The sequence below is a fragment of the Equus asinus genome, chromosome 23 (assembly GCF_041296235.1).
Source record: "Equus asinus isolate D_3611 breed Donkey chromosome 23, EquAss-T2T_v2, whole genome shotgun sequence".
Lineage (NCBI taxonomy): Eukaryota > Metazoa > Chordata > Mammalia > Perissodactyla > Equidae > Equus > Equus asinus.
The window spans coordinates 24,936,702-24,954,992 of NC_091812.1; the positions used below are offsets into that span (position 1 = coordinate 24,936,702).

General features: G+C 44.8%; 1 protein-coding gene across 11 annotated transcripts in view; it reads right to left on the reverse strand.

Moving 5' to 3' along the window:
* The window catches only part of TLE4 (TLE family member 4, transcriptional corepressor), a 142,029-nt gene extending 128,094 nt beyond the window's left edge, over nucleotides 1-13,935 (reverse strand). For 4 of the 11 annotated variants that reach the window (XM_044767620.2, XM_044767619.2, XM_044767616.2 and 1 more), the window contains exons 1-4: nucleotides 13,658-13,888; nucleotides 12,770-12,867; nucleotides 11,589-11,652; nucleotides 10,363-10,407 (exon numbers count right to left, since the gene is read on the reverse strand). In XM_044767620.2, coding sequence (XP_044623555.1) covers nucleotides 10,363-10,407; nucleotides 11,589-11,652; nucleotides 12,770-12,867; nucleotides 13,658-13,702 — 252 coding nt within the window. In that variant the 5' untranslated portion in view covers nucleotides 13,703-13,888. Of the gene's footprint in view, nucleotides 1-10,362; nucleotides 10,408-11,588; nucleotides 11,653-12,769; nucleotides 12,868-13,140; nucleotides 13,431-13,657 lie in introns of those variants that run through there. The other 7 variants (XM_044767611.2, XM_044767613.2, XM_044767612.2 and 4 more) reach the window with 3 other exon arrangements.
* Nucleotides 13,936-18,291: the final 4,356 nt, after the last annotated feature.

Genomic DNA, 18,291 nt, shown 5'->3' on the forward strand with positions numbered 1-18,291 from the left:
ATTAAACCATTCCTTCAGTTCTTCCAGCATTCCTTCATTCATTTCCTCTAGCAAGTTCCAAACACTATTTCAGCTGCAAGAGACAGAGCAGTAACAAACACATCCTTCTCTCTGGAGCTTACACCTTAGTCAAGGAGCCTAATCTCCACGTGATGCCCTCCATTCATCACTTAAAAAGGCCAAAACTAAACATGCCCCCCTTCTTTTATTTTCCTACGATTAACTTACCATAAACCAAGTCGAAAAGTCCAAACCTTCCCTAAGCAAAGGACTTCTGAAAGGACAATGCAAGCAACCCGAGCACTGAGGCTCTCAAGCTTGTTGCAAGCCAGTGTACAGGCAGACTTTACCCTTAGCTAGAGAAACCGACATCTACATTGAATCCTGGAAGGGTAACTAACCCCAGGAGCTATTTACACAACAGGTAATAAACTACTACACATCTCCTTAACATTTTGGGAAAAAATTATTGGATCACATTATAATTCATACAATTTCAGAAGTTGTATGATTAAATTTTCTTAACATATGCCAAGGGAAAACATAAAAACTGATCACTTTAAAGCAGCACTGGTATTATATTATGTATATACATACACGTATCTTTATATGACATGTTTTACAATAAGTGCTCTAGTTCTGCATCAACATTACTTCACCCTGAATGCCGGCCCTAGGAGAATCAGTGAATTCTGAACCATCCACTAATTAACTGCGGAACTCTGTTACTTAACATCCAAGTCTCATTTTACTCACCCCCAAGATGGGGAAAATGTGTTAGCAACATTACTGGGACTTCAATAAAACATGGATGAGAAAGTACCTTGTAAAATATAAGGTACTACATAAATATTCATTTTTACTTCTAGCTTCATTAGGTTAATTTTGGACTTAAAAATAAAAACTCTGAAAATAGGTGTTAAAAGGGACTTTCTGAGACTAAAAAAGAAGTGATAGTAAGTCTCAATTTCTGTTCACTGGGTCATAGGAAATAACAAACCAAAACCAAACAGTCATTTTAGACCAAAGGAGCTCAAAGCAGTCTCAGCCTTCACTTATACTCTTGTTTTAAGCTGAGGAAAGTTGGGTGCTGTGAAGTTAGGGTACTCAGCAATATCAGAGCTGTTACGGCCAGGTCAGAACTGGAACCTGAATCTCCTGACTTAGTCCAGTACTGCGGGGAGGGAGGAGAGCATGCTGGTAGCAGAGTGCTCCAAACAGCTTTCGGAATACGGCAGCAACATCTATCAACAGTGATCTGAAATCGAGTCAAACCCAGGATATATGTTACTGGCTGGCTGATATCAACAAGCTATTTAATCTCTTTCTCTCTCAGCCTCCTCATATACAAAATGGGAAATAAAAATACTACAATCTCATAAAGTTGCAAGAATAAGCTAAATATCACCTGCACGATAAGCTCTCTAAAATGGCTTACTGTTATGATTATTACTTTCAACAACACTTTACCATCTACACTAATAAAAAACTAAGGTATCTTCAAAGTTCCTTGTCTCTTGAAAAGAACTAGAAGCTTGCATTTTTCCTGATTTTGAGGGAAGTTAGCTAAACACACCACAGTATAATTAAGATCAATATCTCCCCACACTCACCCAAACCACATGTACAGAGACCTTTAAATAGTAAAAGAATTCTTCAGAGACACACTGACTAGTGATGGAGTGATGTTCAAACTGAATTTTAAATTCAGTTAGGAAGGATTCATGTTTTCATCTTTAAAAAGGCAGATTAACCATGCTAAAATACATATATTCTACTTTAACTATCCTTCCTCACTCCTGAAAGGCACCCAGCTCAGCTTTTACTTCCCGTTTCCACAAACTTAACAGGTAGTCACCACAGGCCTAACTGGGCGTGGAGGCTCAGCATTTGTTATCCTGCAACCTAAATATGCCCTTAAAAACATTAAATCACACATATTCTTGGCTAGCTCAGGCTGAATGCAAGTATTACCTCATTCACGAGCACCTACTGTGTGGCAGGCACCTGAGAGGGACACAGCAGAGAACAGCAATAAACGCCCCTGTTCCCACGGAGCTTACATTCTAGTGGGAGAGAGGAGACTGGCAGGAAACAAGTTTCTATCTAGCCTAGTGTTCGTATGGTACAGTTCAGGAATGCGGGAACAGACAGCTTTATTAGGCGCTTTGCTAAAAGTGGATGTAGGCTTTGCATTTTAATTTGTGGATCGCAGTCTCCCTCAGGCAGGGCCCAGACACTGGAATGGTAAAGGGGAGGAGAGGGCGGCTCTGCACTCACACACAAACACACAGATCAAATCTCCAGCTAGAGATGACACTGTAACACCTCGTGGACTGCCAGGAGCATCCCTATCTTCTCATGTTGCATACAGCCAAGAAATCACAGAAACCAGCTCACAATTTGCTGTTTGGAAACAGCACAGTCAGTGAAGGGAGCCCTGAAAGGGAACTCAAGAAACCTACTATTACCCTTTCTGCCAGCAATTCCCGCCCCCCCCCCACCCCCACCCCGCCCTGGGCACAGTCACTGACCCGCGTGAACCCTGGCCTCCCCGCCCGCATGCTGATCCTCCCGTACTGTGACACAGGGCCAGTCTCTTAAGCCCTTAAGCCTCAGTGTCATCTGTTCAAGGAGGCCAGGGGAATGACACTGCTTGGCAAACTGTCGAGTACTCCACTGACAAAAGCTATTTAAATAAATACATGGATCCAAGCTTGCTACTTGCTTTACAGGAACATCAGGAAGATTAAGGAGAACATATAAAATGCCTTAAGCTCTCTGTAAAGAAAGGGTGTTAGAGAGTACTACTGCTCATAATTTCTGCGATTACTATTCTTTCCAGTTATAGTTCCTTGCATTTGCAAATTATTTAACCAAAATAATCTACAGATCTAGAGAAGCAGAATACATAGTTAGAAAATAAAAACAGAATCCTAATTAGAATAATAATAAGTGAAATAAGCTTGCTAAGAAATCGGAAAGTCAACATCCATTTTCCTTCCCACATGCTCTCACTGCCTGGGCCGCTCCAAGCACCAGGAGGCTGCAGGGGTCCAAGGCCCGCCAGGACCTGACCGGTGGATGGAGCCCAAGCCCTGAAACAGGAGAGCAGCCACCCTTTCTCTCCATGAAACGAAGAAGCTCCCTTCACATTACAAACTGCCAAGTATTTGTGGGCAAAATCCTCAATAATTATCACAAAGTGACCCACTCACCAGTGAATAAAGTACCTAAGTAAGAGGTGTCCTAAGTATTTCTCTTCTGCTTCTTTGAAGATCCAGCTAAGAAAATCCACACCTACCCTTCGTTCCCCTGGATGGAGCATGGGTTACACACTGCAGTGCTCTGAGGAAAGTTCTGGCTTGGTGGTAGAGAAATAGCAAGAGCTGGGCATAAACGCTGGGTCCATTCCAATGAAAAGAGAGAGGGTATACAGATTTGTGTTGATGAATGCCAGCTAAATCCCTCTGTACAGATAGAAAGCAACTTCCACTGACAGCTGTTACTAAGGCAAAGTCACAACAACTCTTATGTTCACTTTTGACTAAAACTTCTGAGGCCCTCCCCCCTTAAAGGAGAGCAACAATTTCATCAACTCCGTCTGCAGTGCACTTACTCTGAACAAGTCCTAAGCCTTGCAAACTGTCACCATCCGCGTAAATACTCAGTTGCCCACACGTCAGTGTGCTGCCTCCTGCTTCTCTCCAACAGCCCAGATCACAAAACTGAGGATAACTTAGCCACAAGACCACTGGATCTGCCACCATTGCTGGAGTTTTTTAAGAGGAGGTGTAGGGTGGGATTGAGGGAAAGTACCTTCCAAAAATCACATCCCTTTCACTCACTCCACAGCCATCAAATATATTATTGCTGTCCTGAAGCGATAAGCCAGCTATCCAGTCACAAGAAAGGCAATAAAAACGCTCTTATTAAAAACAAACAAATTCTAAGTGCACATTTTAAACATTTAATTCTCAATTGACTTTCCCTCTTCTATAGCGCAAAAAAAAAAGAAGGTAAAATTCTAGGAAAGGAAGACAAAATGAAGGATGTGAGAACAATGAGCTGGTGCCTGCACCACCTCAACCTCACTGGGTCTGCACCAGCACCCACAAAGGCACATCTTATTCGTCAGTCCATCAGTCCAACCCAGCTTGAAGTTTATTATTTAGGATACACAGAACCTTGCCCAGAAAACAAAAAATAAAAATAAACAATATTCAGTAGGGATTAGGGGCAGTGAGAAGGAAATATCCCTTTGTTCGAATGCTGCAAAGAAAATCTTTTACAGTAAAAGCAAAACATTTGCCTTCATTTACAAGTTTGAGTTGCGTGTGATTTCCTGCATCTAAGAACCTCTTTCTGAACTACAAAGAGGCCACAAAACATCACATTTTCCCCTCCCAGCTTCCTCCTTCAAAAACCCACAGGACGATGATTAACAAACAGCCCCTTGTCTTCAGGCATAGTTTTAGAAGCCACATGGAAAAGATAAAAGTTAAATGGAAGAGCAAGTTTGTAAACAAATGAGAAATAGGTTGCCCAGGGAGGAAGTAAACTCAATCTTGATAAGCAAGCAGCTCTCCTCCCCTGTGGGAGACTCCAAGAGAAAGGGATCCTGGCCCTCTCACCCACTGAGAGCAGTGTGGATGGAGAGCCCAGGCCAAGCCTTCCCGCCTCAACTCCAGGCAGAGCTGCAGAGAATGCCTTGACACTCCAGGAGTTTGGGGTATGAGCCTCAAGTTCAGTGACTCAAGGACAAACCCAAGGACTATCCCGGCCTCCCAGGGGCTCTCCATTCCAGCAATGAGCTGGGGCCTGAACCTCCAACCAGGGGAGCCCCATCTCCCAGGAGACATCCTCCCAGGTAAATTCATCTGCAGTCCTGAATCCACTAGCTAATAACTGTATCACCTTGTGCAGATCTGACCCTGTTCAATCATCCTTTGATTGGACATAATCCCTTTCTTAGAATCATTGTGAGAACTGAAGAATTTTGGCAATGTGCCCAGGTCAGTGGTAAGCACATGCTAGATATACAATAAACATGCACTCTCATTCAAAGGAGATTCCAATTTCGCTCAACAATCACCGCTTTAGGTGAAAAATCTTCAGATATTTTGAAACTTCAAGAAAGAGAAAATTAAGAACCAAACACGCAAGAAGAGAAAAAGGAGAAACCCAAGCTATCCAGAAAACACTCTTAATTATGCACCCACCTTGACAGATCCGCTTCTCTTGAAGGTCCTGTGACACGTAAAACGACAGCACACTAGGTCCCGACCAAGGCACTGCCACTTGGTATCAAATGTCCTAATGCTAGGTCCTCTCCCAGTTTGGGACAAAACATAATTTAAAGTCTATATATATCTAGATTTAGTAAATGGGACTGAAGTTGCCGTCCCACCCCAAAATGTCCAAATCAGAGAGGCAGAGGACAAAAACACCACCAATAACCTCCACTGGATTAACATTAATTGCAGAATATTAGCAAAGAACAAGTAATCTTAAGTTAGAAAAGGTGGCTTTAAACCCTAATAAAAAACACAAAACATAAGAAACACCCCCACCAACACACACACATGGTCTCCTAATTGCATCTGGAATTTTTTTGCACAGTCATCAAAATTCCACTTGTAACCCCTCTCTGAGATTTTCCAGTCCAGTAGTGCCCACCCACTGTTCAGCCCCTCTACATTACTATTTCCTAATGTTTATACAGCAAAAGAAAGTTCCATATGCATAATTTTCATTGGTTTATTAGTCATTTTCAGCTCAAACCCCCAACCCTTGGTAACAGTTCACTTTCATTATTATACAAGAACTCAATCACATCCATTTCTGGAAAAAATAATCACTGTAAAAATACAACAGACACACTTCTGCCTACATTCTCAAATACCTACTCCTGCACCTACTCCTCCAAATCTAAGCACATACAACCTAAGAGAGGAGATTTGCAAGAAATTAGTAATGCCCCCAAAACAAATTTTCTTCTGGGAAATCTAAACAGAATTTTATACACATTGACTTCCACTGCAAGCACTGTCCCCAAATAAATTTACTGCACCCTAGAATCAAGTACACTCAAGGCTGGAATGTCATGCCAGTCATCTATTACTTCAACCTCAATAAATCTCTTTTGACTCTCCAAATCCATGGCTGCTTTCTAAAATAGTTCATGAAAAAGCACCAACCTAATTAACAACAGCTTCTTCTGCAACTGTGGCCTTGATTTCACTTATTTACACATTAACTGCAGCCTCCTTTTGGCCAATCCAGTCTATTCTCTGTACCATGCCGAGCCTTTTATCTGCCCTGGACAGCATTTTCTCCAGCAGATGAAGTAGATGCCGATTGATTTGCTGTCGAGCATGGTAAATTAATAGCAACAAATTGCTGAGGGCCCGTCTCTCTGCTCCACCATGCTTCGGCAGTTTTGCTTTATTTGCTCCATGATGGGCAGCAGTCGGCCTCTTCAAGTCAATTTCTTCTTAACAACCTGCAATACTTTTCAATGGTGAAAATAGAGCTGTTCCTTGTAAGTCAGAAATCAATATCCTATTGCCCTTAGAAAATGCTAAACAAGCAGTATTGGCAATCCACTTGGTACTAGAGGGTATCAGATATAATGCAAATCCATACTGCTTCCCTCCTTGTAGTTATTACAGTTTGCTAAAAGGTTCCTAATGTCATTTATCATCATTTACCATCGACCAGAGAGGCTATGATTATGATATCCTATCAGCTGGCAAGGCCCTTTCATTTCTATTCAATTAATATTTTAGCAGCACTCAAATGGTTGTGGCCTAAGTCTCATAAGAAAATTTACACGGCTTGGAGTCAAACAGGAGTTTTCTTGCCCTGATTCTAAAAAAACAGTAATTATATATACACACACATATACATGCATACACACATATGCATGCACATATACACAGAGGAACACACAAACATATATACAAATGTGCAGCACTCACTTCTCTTAGGTTCTAAGTATTGCAGATTTCTACAATTTTCTAGTCTCTAAAGTCCCAATTCTAAGCTAAAGTTTCTTAGAAGAACCTTCAGATTATAGAACATTCACTAGGAGGAAGTCATGAGATGTTCTCAAAATGTGGTCTGTTCATCTCCTTTTACAGTTTCTAGAGGCTGAATTCACTTACCTACTGTTCCTAATCTACATGCTACATTCACTTTTTAAAGTAGTAACTGCTGCTGTCAGATTAAATCAGGGCGGTCTTCCCTAATTACAGCATTCCAGGTGAAGGATGGGAACGAACAGCGTTTAGCAATGTTATCAACTGCAGGCATCACCCTGCCCCGCCCATGGTCACTGACCCATTTAGGAGCCACACTGTATCTATAAAGAGGAACAATCAGCAAAAAAAGTAACAACTGCCCTGAGGGCCAACTGTCTCATCCAAATAAAAACCAAAACCTCCCACTTAGGGAAATCCTTAGAGAATAAAAGCCAATGTTCTTTCATTTTAAAAAATTCCATTATGAAGACATCACAATAAAACATGTGCCATTTCTAACCATGTCCCATTTGTCATCTTCACTTTCATGCTAGAACTTAAGACAGCAGTAAAGCATTATCATATTATAGCCTAGAACATTCCACTCTAACTTCCCTGGTTTTTCTCCCCAGCTTCATCTGCTCAGTCTATCGATCCTACTAAAGATTACCAGAAATTAGATACATATTTTATGCTCTAATTCCATGTCATGTCACCGAGTTCCCCTTTAAAAAAAAAAAATCAACTAATTCTACCAGACTAATGTTATTTACTCAGTTACCAAAATTTAAATTAATTATGTTCTCAAACATAATTGTTAAAAATTGGCAACATTATGCAGGCTTAATTAAGATTAAATCCAATTTACTAAATGTACTTTAATTGGTACTAATTACATTAGCTTTCATTTCAGAATGACAAATTCCCCATAGGTTTCACTTTATAGTTCTCTATCAGGATCAACACAGGGTGACTGATGATGAGCAACATACAGAAAGGGGAGGAGCCATAATACCGACCCCCCACCACCCTGTTTTGTCACTGCTCTGTGCTATTATCCTTTTATCAGTTTGCTAAGTCACAGAGTCATGACTCCATCACAGCCATCATCTTCTGTTCCAATGAAAAATTTCTCTGAAAATAAATACTCTGTGGCTGGCAGCAGCCAAGAAGAACAGGAGCTTTAACCAAAAAATACACAAAGGTTTCAAATATCAGGGCCACCAATTACTAGGGTACTTCCAAGGACTCCGGGGACTCCTACTCTTGAACCCTTGGAGACACAAATCTAATAAGTGAATAAGCCTAACCCGATCTTGAGAACTAGGCCCAATTACACCGCAGGGCAACTTCCCTGCGTTATTGCTGCTTTCCATTACGAGGGTATCCAGCGAGTGCATCTGGAAGAGAGGCCAAGAGGAACCAAGGCTGTCTGCCTAGGAAAACAAATAAAGACAGATATGCCTCTGTGCTTAAGGGGGGAAAGAAAGAAAATATAATAAGTAGGTGGTTTGCAGGGCTGTCTGTATTTCATAATGTGATAAACTGCCCTCAGGATTCTTGATATGATTGAATTTAAAAGCAAGAGGAAAAAAGGGAAAATGTACTCCATTCTCAATTTTAAATGGATGGCATTTGAAGCCAGCTGGACAAGAAGACGACAGAATTACAAAGGTATAAAATGTGTAAAATTAAAGAATCTCACAGAGCACACCTCCCTCCACCCCCACCAAAGAAATACATACAGCCAAATACAAGCTCTGTGCCTCTCAGAACTATAAATGGTATAAAGAGATCTGGAATCTAAGTGGTTAGGGTAAACAAGATACAGGAGGAGAAATAAGAGGACATTAATCATCTGGTCCAATCTTTAAAAAGACACTAATCTTGAGTGGTTGGGTGAGGACAAAAAAAAAAAAAAAAAAAGACTTGTACAAGATCCAGATCTAAAATGACATGTAATGAGGATAATTAACAAACAATATCTCTTGTGTAATTTATTCCTGTAAGGTAGAGTGAAGGGCAGTCTATCCGTAAGTTTGACGGACTTTGTTTAAGCAAAAGATACTTACATTACTAATCTAAATAGAAACGGCAAAGACGCCAAAATAAGAATTTTAACACACAGCAAACTATATGATAACGTTAACACTGACATAACCAAACAGCATATGAAGTAATAAAAAGTATCTAAAATAAAAAGTCCTCAGTATAAGTAATGACTCATTTTTTCCACCTTTTTGTTTTCAAACACTACCTCTCCGATTGCTTTTATTGTCAGTCATCTTTTAAAGATCTACTATCAACGTGTAATTAACTATATGCAAAAAGGAATCCATAAGTCGTAAAAACCTAATAATATGTGATCATTTCATATTTTGTAAACTTAGAAAGTAATGACATTCACCACAAGTATAAATAAGAGATGAAAAACATTGTTCTCCCTCATCTTTTCGCAGCAGGTAAACACACGCACACCTTTTCTGAAATGGTTGATGAAAGAGACCTGAAGATCACTAAAAAGAAATGCCTCCTAGAGGAATTATTATTGCCAAACAATATTTTTTATATATATGCTATTTTTCTAGCTAGAAAACTTAAATCAAACCATTTTATTCAGCCTCTTGCAAAAAAAGGCTGTCTGAGTCATACCTCTCAATGCTTTCTGACTAATCATTATCTTTTTTTCTTTGCTTTTTTTTTTTTTGGCTGAACTAATTGCTAGATTTCAAGACCCAGTGTTGAACCTTATCACATCCTCCTATCAGGCTCATTTACTCTGTACAAATTTTGGAAGCAACAGTTACAGTTCCTGGTAAGACCCAACTAAATAGCCTCAGGGGACCAGTACAAGGATTTTACATCAATTGCTTTTGTAGCTCCACAGATTTCATTTTGATCCTCCCAGTTCACCCTCTATCCTTTCTTTCACACTGAGCCAACGGAGGCTCCACAGAATTTACAATTTTACTTTCTAATATTTTCCAAGAAAAGCTCTTTCATTAGACAAGTTTGCGATGCCCGAAATAACACAAATTAACTCTTTCAAAAGAAAAACGAGACATATTTTAAAGTTGAGCATCCTGCTTTTGAAAGTGTACAAAGTTTAGTATGTATTCAGACATTTTAAATCACATTTTTAAATGAAAAAAATTAGAATATGCAAAAAAGATGGGGATCCACACCTGAAAAAATAGCCTTCTCTCCAGTACACAGTCCTTGAAAATACAGGGAGCCACAAAAATGTGCAGAATAAAATTGCAAAATATACAATCTTCTTTCTAAAGTGCACGGTACTATTGTCATTTAAAATGGTTATAAAGAAATAATAACTTACCTGCTTGTGCATTTCTATATTCAACCCATAGGACATCTCATAATACTGTCAAAGAAGGAAAAGTAATTAATTTCGTGGCTTTCATCAATCTCCCTGGTTTGTTCAAAATCCCCCAAATATGTTTAATACAGACATAAAAGCCTCACCCATATCAAAATATCTCTAATACCTATGCTGCTAAATCAGAAGCAACATTCTACCGCTGTCTTCAGCCTAATAAACTAGAAGCACCTTAAGACAGACTCTAAGAGAATTAACTCACGAAACTAATAAAATCAAGTTCAAACATAGCATTCTTAACATCTTCAGTTGTCTTTATACATCAGTGGCAGATGAATCAAAAAGGTCTGATGAAAATTTGGTACCATATGGACTTTCCTAGGCACAGTGAGCAAGTTAATGGCAAAAACACGTCAGGCAAATGCTGATGCTTTGAAAGAACTGTTCAAAAAGGTGATGCTACTTCAGAGTTCAGTTTCTCATTTGTAGTGTACTGCTTATATTCACACATTCAAAGGAAAAGGCTCGATGGGAAATGAATGAGTTACTCTGGAGCCTTTATGAACAAACATAAAAATATGCTTGGTAATACTTCTGAAAAAGCAGATCCGATTTTTTTGAACATGTAGTATAACTGGCATTACAGAAATTCTGGCAGAACAAATCGGTTATACACGACACTACAACACTCCTCAAACCAACCTAACACTATAGAAATTGAAAACACACACAATACGCACACACTAGTAACATAAAGACTGGGGGAAAATCTGAAGGGGTGTCTGGTGTCTTTTCTTATCTATCATTCTTTAAAAGAAGTAAAACACATTAAAATTGTAACAGTTTACAGAAAAATTGTCTGGTTAAAATTGTTCAGAGCAAGAGCAATAAAACAACAAAGAAAACCATTAACACAAAAACATTTTGCTTGTGACTCTAAACAAAACATAAATGAGGTTTGTTTTTTTTCCAACCTGTAAAAACAAAGCACAGAAAATTATACCCCATGCAGCTGAACCTTCTGAAAATTCCAATCAAAGCTGGCTGTCAAAGGCAAGTTATAACAACCTGGAATTACAGGTTGCTAATGGTCATATTCCCACAACCTCAACTGCACTGGCACTGCAACTGTGATCCATCCCGCAGCCTCCAGCCATCTGAGCGTATTCTTGCTTTTGGTATCCCAACCTAACAGGCACTTTGAATCTGTGACACAGTTTTCTTACCATGACATAATGCCGCTGCATCTCTGTCTTCTCACTGGCCAGTTTCTCACATTCCAGCTTCAGGCTGTCCAAGACAGAAGGAAATCTAAGTACCACGCAGATCTTGACTTACCTCCTTCAAACGTAAATACACATTCCCTCCTCTAAATCATCACCTGCAGAATGCCAAATCAACTATCTTAAATACCACCCTCATTATTGAAGGAGAGGCGGGAGAGGAAGGGGTGATTGGAACCAGCCCGGACTTGCCCTTTCAACAAGAATCAAATGTGGGGCTTTTGTTTGTTTGTTTTAAGAAAAAAAAAATCCCTGTAGCCAATTTAACTCCGGAACCTCATCCTGAAGTGAATATTCACTAAATTCACTTAACAAAACAAGAACAAGGAAATAAACATCAATGTCTATCCAAGCACAAGTCCCCCACAATGTCAAAAGGGAGGTTTTTTTCTTTAATGTTCCACGAAGAGATTAATGAAAACATGAATCAAGCGTGTCTTATGAATGATGTCTTATTTTTTCCCTCCAAAACAGAGACAAGTTGAATACCACCACCCAGGGGCAAAGTGTGGATCGAGTTCAGTGGCTTGTTTCGGTTCTCGCATTTACGAAATACGAATTACACGTCATTAAAAAGCTAGTGAAAGAAAAATATTTCAAAGGCACTAATAACAGTCTCAGAGACCAAAACATTTTTTTGCAGCATAAAAGTAATGAAACCGCTCACTTGCGACTTCTCAGGGCTCTCGGCTCTTGGTATTTCGGTGGAACGGCAGAAAGGAGTGAGAAGGAATCAAGCCCGGAGTAATAAAGAAGCAAGGAAGGCAAAAGGCCCCAGAATCTTCCCAGCCTCCCATTCTCCTGGCCCCAATAAATCAATACCGAAAGTTTGGCCTCAGCGTTTTCCAAGTCCCCCCAGTTTCGATTGTTCTGCCTCCTTTTATTTTTTATTATTATTTATGGGAGAAAGGAGAGATGCTTAATTTCTTTACACCTGCCTAAGAAAGAGAGGCCGTGACTTGCCCTTTCTGCCCACAAGGAAAAATGATAATAACACCTTTGTGGCGGCCAAAAAAAAAAAAAATAGCGGGGGGGTGGGGGTGTTTGTGTGTGTGTGTGTGTGTGCGCGGAGGGAAGACAAGAGCTAGGCAAACAGGAGGATCAGCTAAAGTCAATATCGTTACCTGTGGTACTGAGCCTGTAAAAACTGAAACTCTTCCTTAATCCGATCACAGGACTCGGAAATTGTAAATTTAAAGGGTTGAGCAGGCTGATGCGGTGCCTAAAGAACAACAATAAAATATTTAATTAGCCCACATCACAGGCGAGGCAGCGAGATGGAGAAAACAGCGCGCGGCGCGGGCGGGGGGCTCGTCGCGCAGGCACGAGGAGCGAGGAAACTCTCCGCCCGCCCCCCTCGGCGCACGGCCCCGCAGGGCTCGGCTCGGGGTGCCCCGGGCCCCCGCGCCCCCCTGCCCGCCCCGGACCCCGCAGGCTCCCGCCCCCGCCCCCCGCCTCGCCGACGGCGGACGCCCCGCGCCCACTGCCTCCCCACCCGGAATCGAAACTGGCCCGTCGGGGGGACCCGCGCCATGGCGTCGGGCCGCGGTCGCGTCGGGGGAGGGGGCACGGGGCCGCCACCCTCGGCGGCCGGCCGGCGGACTGGCTCGCTCGCTCTTCCCCGGGGCCCGCGGCGCGAGGGGCCAGCGCCCCGCACTCCGGAGCCGCCGCCGGCCCCGCCGCGCCGCCGCCGAGGGCGCCCTCCCCGCCCGGGCGCGGAGTCGCGCCTCCTCCATCGCTCGCCGCCCCCCCGCGACGAGGGGCGGCGCGGGGACGGCCAACGGCTCGGCGCGGCTTCCAGGGGCTTCAAAGACAACAATAAGAAAATGGCTACAACTCAATCGCCTCGGCGCCCCCCCGCCTCGCCGAGAGTGCCCCCGCGCCGGGGGGCGGGGGGCGGCGGCTCCCCGAGCGGGGCGCGGACTCCGGGCCGCCCTCCACGCCCCTCCGGCCCGAGACACAAGTCGGCGCGCAGGGGGCGACGCGGGGACTCCCCCGGCGCCCGCACTCACCGGGTGTCTGGTCTGCGGGTACATCTTGCTCAGGTCGCGAATCATCCAAACCGATTTAGTTGGCTGCGCTGGGCAGAGGCGCGCGGCTCATTGGCTTTAATGGCCCCGAGGAGGAGGCGGCGGCGGAGGCGGCCGGCTGGGTCCGAGGGCGGCTCGGGCGGTCCCGGCCCCCGCCGGGTCTCGCGTGACGCGGGCGGCAGGAACGCGCGGCGGCGGCGGCGGCGGCGGCGGCTGGGTGCCGGCGGCCGGGCCGCTCCGCATTCCCCGCGGGCGTCACTGGCCCGCCGCGGGCATTGTCCGGCGCGCGTCTCCCGCGGCAACGCTCCGCCGTTCGCTCCGCCGAGGTGCGCCCGCCGCTGCCCCGGCCGGGCAAGTGCGAGCTCCGCGCCCCGCGCCCGCCGGCAGCGCCGCCCGCTCGCCCGCCGCTCGGCGTCCCACTCCAAACTTTTTTTTTATTTGTCTTTTAATTGGTTGTTATTCCTCCGAATGAATGATCGCTCTCTTCTTTCCTAAAAGCAAACACAAACTCCTTTGGTTCGGAAGAGGTCTCGGCGGTGCTTTTTGGTTTCTCTGGAGATTTTTTTCACTTCACAGCAACGATCTTTTAAAAAGGCACCTTTTAGCTTCTTTTACCACATCTCATTTCCTTATTTTCTTCCTTCCTGTTTTCTTGTCTTTTTTTTAACCCCAAATTGAAGGGGATTATAAAAATAAAAGAGAGTGAAACTCTTGCGGCTTTTTTTTTATTCTCTCTCCTTTCAAACTCTGCGAACACCACCTCAAAATAATATACAAGTGTGTGAGAGGGGGAAGAAAGCAGCCAACAGCCCAAACACCCGCTCAGAACAGCTCTAACAACACGCTCTGTGTAGGTGACTTCTTTGACCAAATTTAGCAGCAGCTAATCATTAACATTCTGATACATATTCACAACCGTCCGTGGAGGGCCCGCGGAGCATCCCGGGAGATGTAGTCCGCCCCCGGCGACCGCGGCTGAGGATTCGGCCAGATTGACTACAACCACCGGCCGGCCACGCGACCGCTCTGGGGCGCTCTCCAAGCGCCCCGCCCACCCCCGGCGCGGCAGGCGTCTCCAGCAACCAATCAGAGATGGCTGAACATTAATCGCCGTTCTGTGTTACTGCCCATCATTTCACTGCTGACAAATGGCGAGCCAGAGGGGAGGAGCCGGCCGGGCTGGATCCCACGTGGGGGCCAGGCGTCGTCCGTAGCTCGGACCAATGAACGGAAAGGGATGGGGTTAGCGAAGGCGGGGCGGAGATGGCCCGCCCAAGGCGGAGCTTCGCCTTGGCTGAAGTTCCTTAGCGCGAGCGTTCGAACCGGGGAAACATTTGTTCAGCTGTCAATCAAAGTAACGTGGGACTGCGAGAAGCGGTGGCTGCTGCTGCTGTTGCTGCTGCCCTGGCTGCATCTTCAGAACTGGGTGTTGGTGGCGGTGGTGGCGGCAAAATAAAGAGGGTGGAGGGGGCGGTGAGAATGGAGGCTGGTCAGAAGATCTCTTTCCGAGTCTCGTCCTCCCACCCGCCCCCCTCAAACCCAAACACCCTCGGCCCCTAGCTCCGCGGCCGCGCCAGGAATGCGGACTAATTAGGGTCCAATGTCTCCTTAAAGAGACAAGCTCGGCCTTGTGTAACGCGCCGAAACCCCTGTTGAGACAAGAGAGGGAGGATCACGCCGGTCCCACTTCGTTCGGTTCACATCAATTTTACGCGCCGCTGGAGCCAGCATAATTTTCCGTGTGAACGCAGACTCCGGCCCCTATTCTTGTTTAGAGCCAGAGACGGAGCTCCTAGACGCTGACCCGGTGGGAGGGGGGCCGGGGACGCGGGTGGGGAGGACGCCTCTCCCAGCCCCGAGGGGGCTGTGATTGTCGTTTAACCCCGAGGCGGGGCCGCCTCCAAGCGACTCTGCAAGGAAGCTCCCCAAGACGCTCCGTCCGGGGGTCGCGGGGGCGTAACCGTCGAGTCTTGGGGTGAGACCTGGGGCCCTGGAGGTAGGGGTCGCCTGATTCCCCAAAAAATTTTGCCGAGGGGCCCAGCCGCAGACCGCCAGTCGGTCTGCACTAAAGTAGTGTCAACTGAGTGCCAGCCCCAGGCACTGGGGAGAAAACGCCCCTACGCTCCCTGAGATGCTCCCTCCCCCGGATCAGTAGGAAGAAGACTGCCCCTCTTTTTTCCCCAGTCTTTGGAGGAGCAAGTCTAGTTTGTCGCGGTTGAAACGGTCAGGGGGCCCCGAGGGCCCCGAAAGATAGCGAGCGGGTTGGCCGCCGCAGGGACAAGGGCTGGGAAAGTGGGGAGGGGAGGCAGGGGCACGACGGGGAGAGGCATCTCTAGGAAGGGGCCAAGGAGGTGGGGGCCGACTCGGTGGCCAGAAGGGGCGACCTGGGGCAAGCAGCGCTTGCACCCTTAGTCCTCATCCGGTTGGGTGCAGCTCCCTAGTTCAAGGGGAGGCCGTGCGCTCGCTCTCAGCCTTTCCTAATGAACCTCTAATCTTTGGGGGTGGGGAGGAATTCTGAAAAGGTCTAGCGGAGTGTTGGCTAATTTAAAAGTCTGGGTTTTGGACGTTCATTTCTGTGTGTCCTTTGCCTGCTCTAGTTTCCTACTAGTTGGCGGAGATGGTTCAGCATGAGTGGAAAACCATTCTTCTTGATAATATCCCTTGCCTCGGTGGACGAATGAAACAATGGCTTAGTGTCCAACCTAGCTCATTCTGTGGGCCTCTTTCTGTGCTGGGCACTGTGGAGGGCTGGTGCCAAGGAAGGCTGTGGTGGTCTTCACCTTCCTCAAATTCTTTACTAAAATCCTAGAATTAGAGTTGACAGAATGTTTCAATTCAGCAAATATACTCTCCTCCATCCCCAAAATAAGAGGATGGAGGACTCTTTGGGCGGGTATCTGAACCTCCTCTGTACAATACCCAGCCACACATGGCTACTGGGCACCTGAAACTCGGCCAGTCCAAAATGAGATTCCCTGTAAGTATGGGTATGCACCGGATTTTGAAGAGTTAGTACAAAAGAAGGAAAGGGAAATACATCAATAATTTACACAGATTACATGTTGAAATTCTAATATTTTTAATACAATTGGTTAAACAAAATGTATTACTAAAATTAATTTTGCTTGTTTCTTTTTTACTTTTTTAACCCGGATACTAGAAAAAGTTAAATTACTTTGTGTGTCTCACATATCTCCATTGGTCAGCACTGTTTTGGAACATTCCCAAGAACCAAAAACTCCAAGACTTGAATGAGACAATTTCTAGCAACAACCATGTTTTATTCTAGGGTTGGTTATTTACTCCCATGAGAGCTTTTCAGTAGTTTGTTAGCTCACCCACAGAGCCTCTGTAGAAAGTTCCATGTTATCTGTTCTAGCCAGAACATTAGCAAGTTCCATGAGAACAGGGACTTGGTTGTGTTCACGGCCACACTCCAAATGCCTAGAATGATGCCCGGCACATAGTTGATGCTCAGTAAACAATTGTTGATGGCGTTAATGAGTGAGCACCATGTTGTGTCAATATAGAAAGCTCTGCATCATTTGGGCCATATTTATTGAAATTCTGTGCGGTTATTTCCCAGGATAAGGAACAAGAATCCTAATAATAGAACCTGAAGAGCTATTGAAAGGGTCAGTGGACAAAGAGGAAACTTTGCTTTGTTAGAAATATCAAATAGCTTGTAGCAGGGACCTTTCTCCTAAACTCTCTTGACAGTTTGTGTCAACAGAAGAGTGACTAGAGAAATCAGGATGCTGCTTTATTTTTTTAAGTACCATTTTAAAATACAAGCACTTGGATATGTTTCACATTTTGTCCATGTGGCAGATCTACATAATTCACAATGATGTCTCGGGAAGATGCCAAGTGAAGCATCCGGTGGCCCAGCCTGGGCCCAGACACAGAAAGTGAGTGGGGCTCACGGCTGCTTTTGTCTGTTCTGCTGTCTGCTTGCGCTTCACTCATTGCACTTCTTGCAAACTGTCGAGCCAAGCTGTGAAGTCACTTGAGGGCTTGTCTTACTCCTACCCTGCCGTAGGGAGCTCTACAATTTTCATGTGGGACAGGCTCAGCAGCATCCTTCCTGTTGGAAGCCAGGCCTGGGGGTTCTACTCTTAAAGTGATATATACAAAGCAAGCACATTGTTTTCATTTAGGTTATATGTTATAAATCATTTATTCCTCCATCAAATATTTATTGCACACCTAATATGTGCCAGGTGAGGGAATTTAACAGTAAATGTAGCTATTTTTGATTTATTGTTTCTCAGCTCCAAAATCATCCTCTTTGCTTGCTTTGTGAAAATGGATCTGGGCCCTTTAAATAGGTTCCTTTGCCAGCTGGTACCAAAGCATTGTAGATAGAGGGCGCTGGAGAGACAGTACAAGAAGAAAGGGTTTTGCTTCCTGGTTCTGGTGTGCAAGCTGGGCAGGTGCGTACAGCACAGGTGGCAATCAGCACCCAGCAGCCAGCAGCTTCCTCCGGGACCCCCCTTCAGTGTTTCTGGAGCTGTGCTCTTGATGAGACATCTCCCTGAAAAGCTTTCCCTGGCACCCCAGAGAATGGATTTCTGGTAAGTTCTGGAGTGTGGATTTCTGGCAAGTTCCAGAAG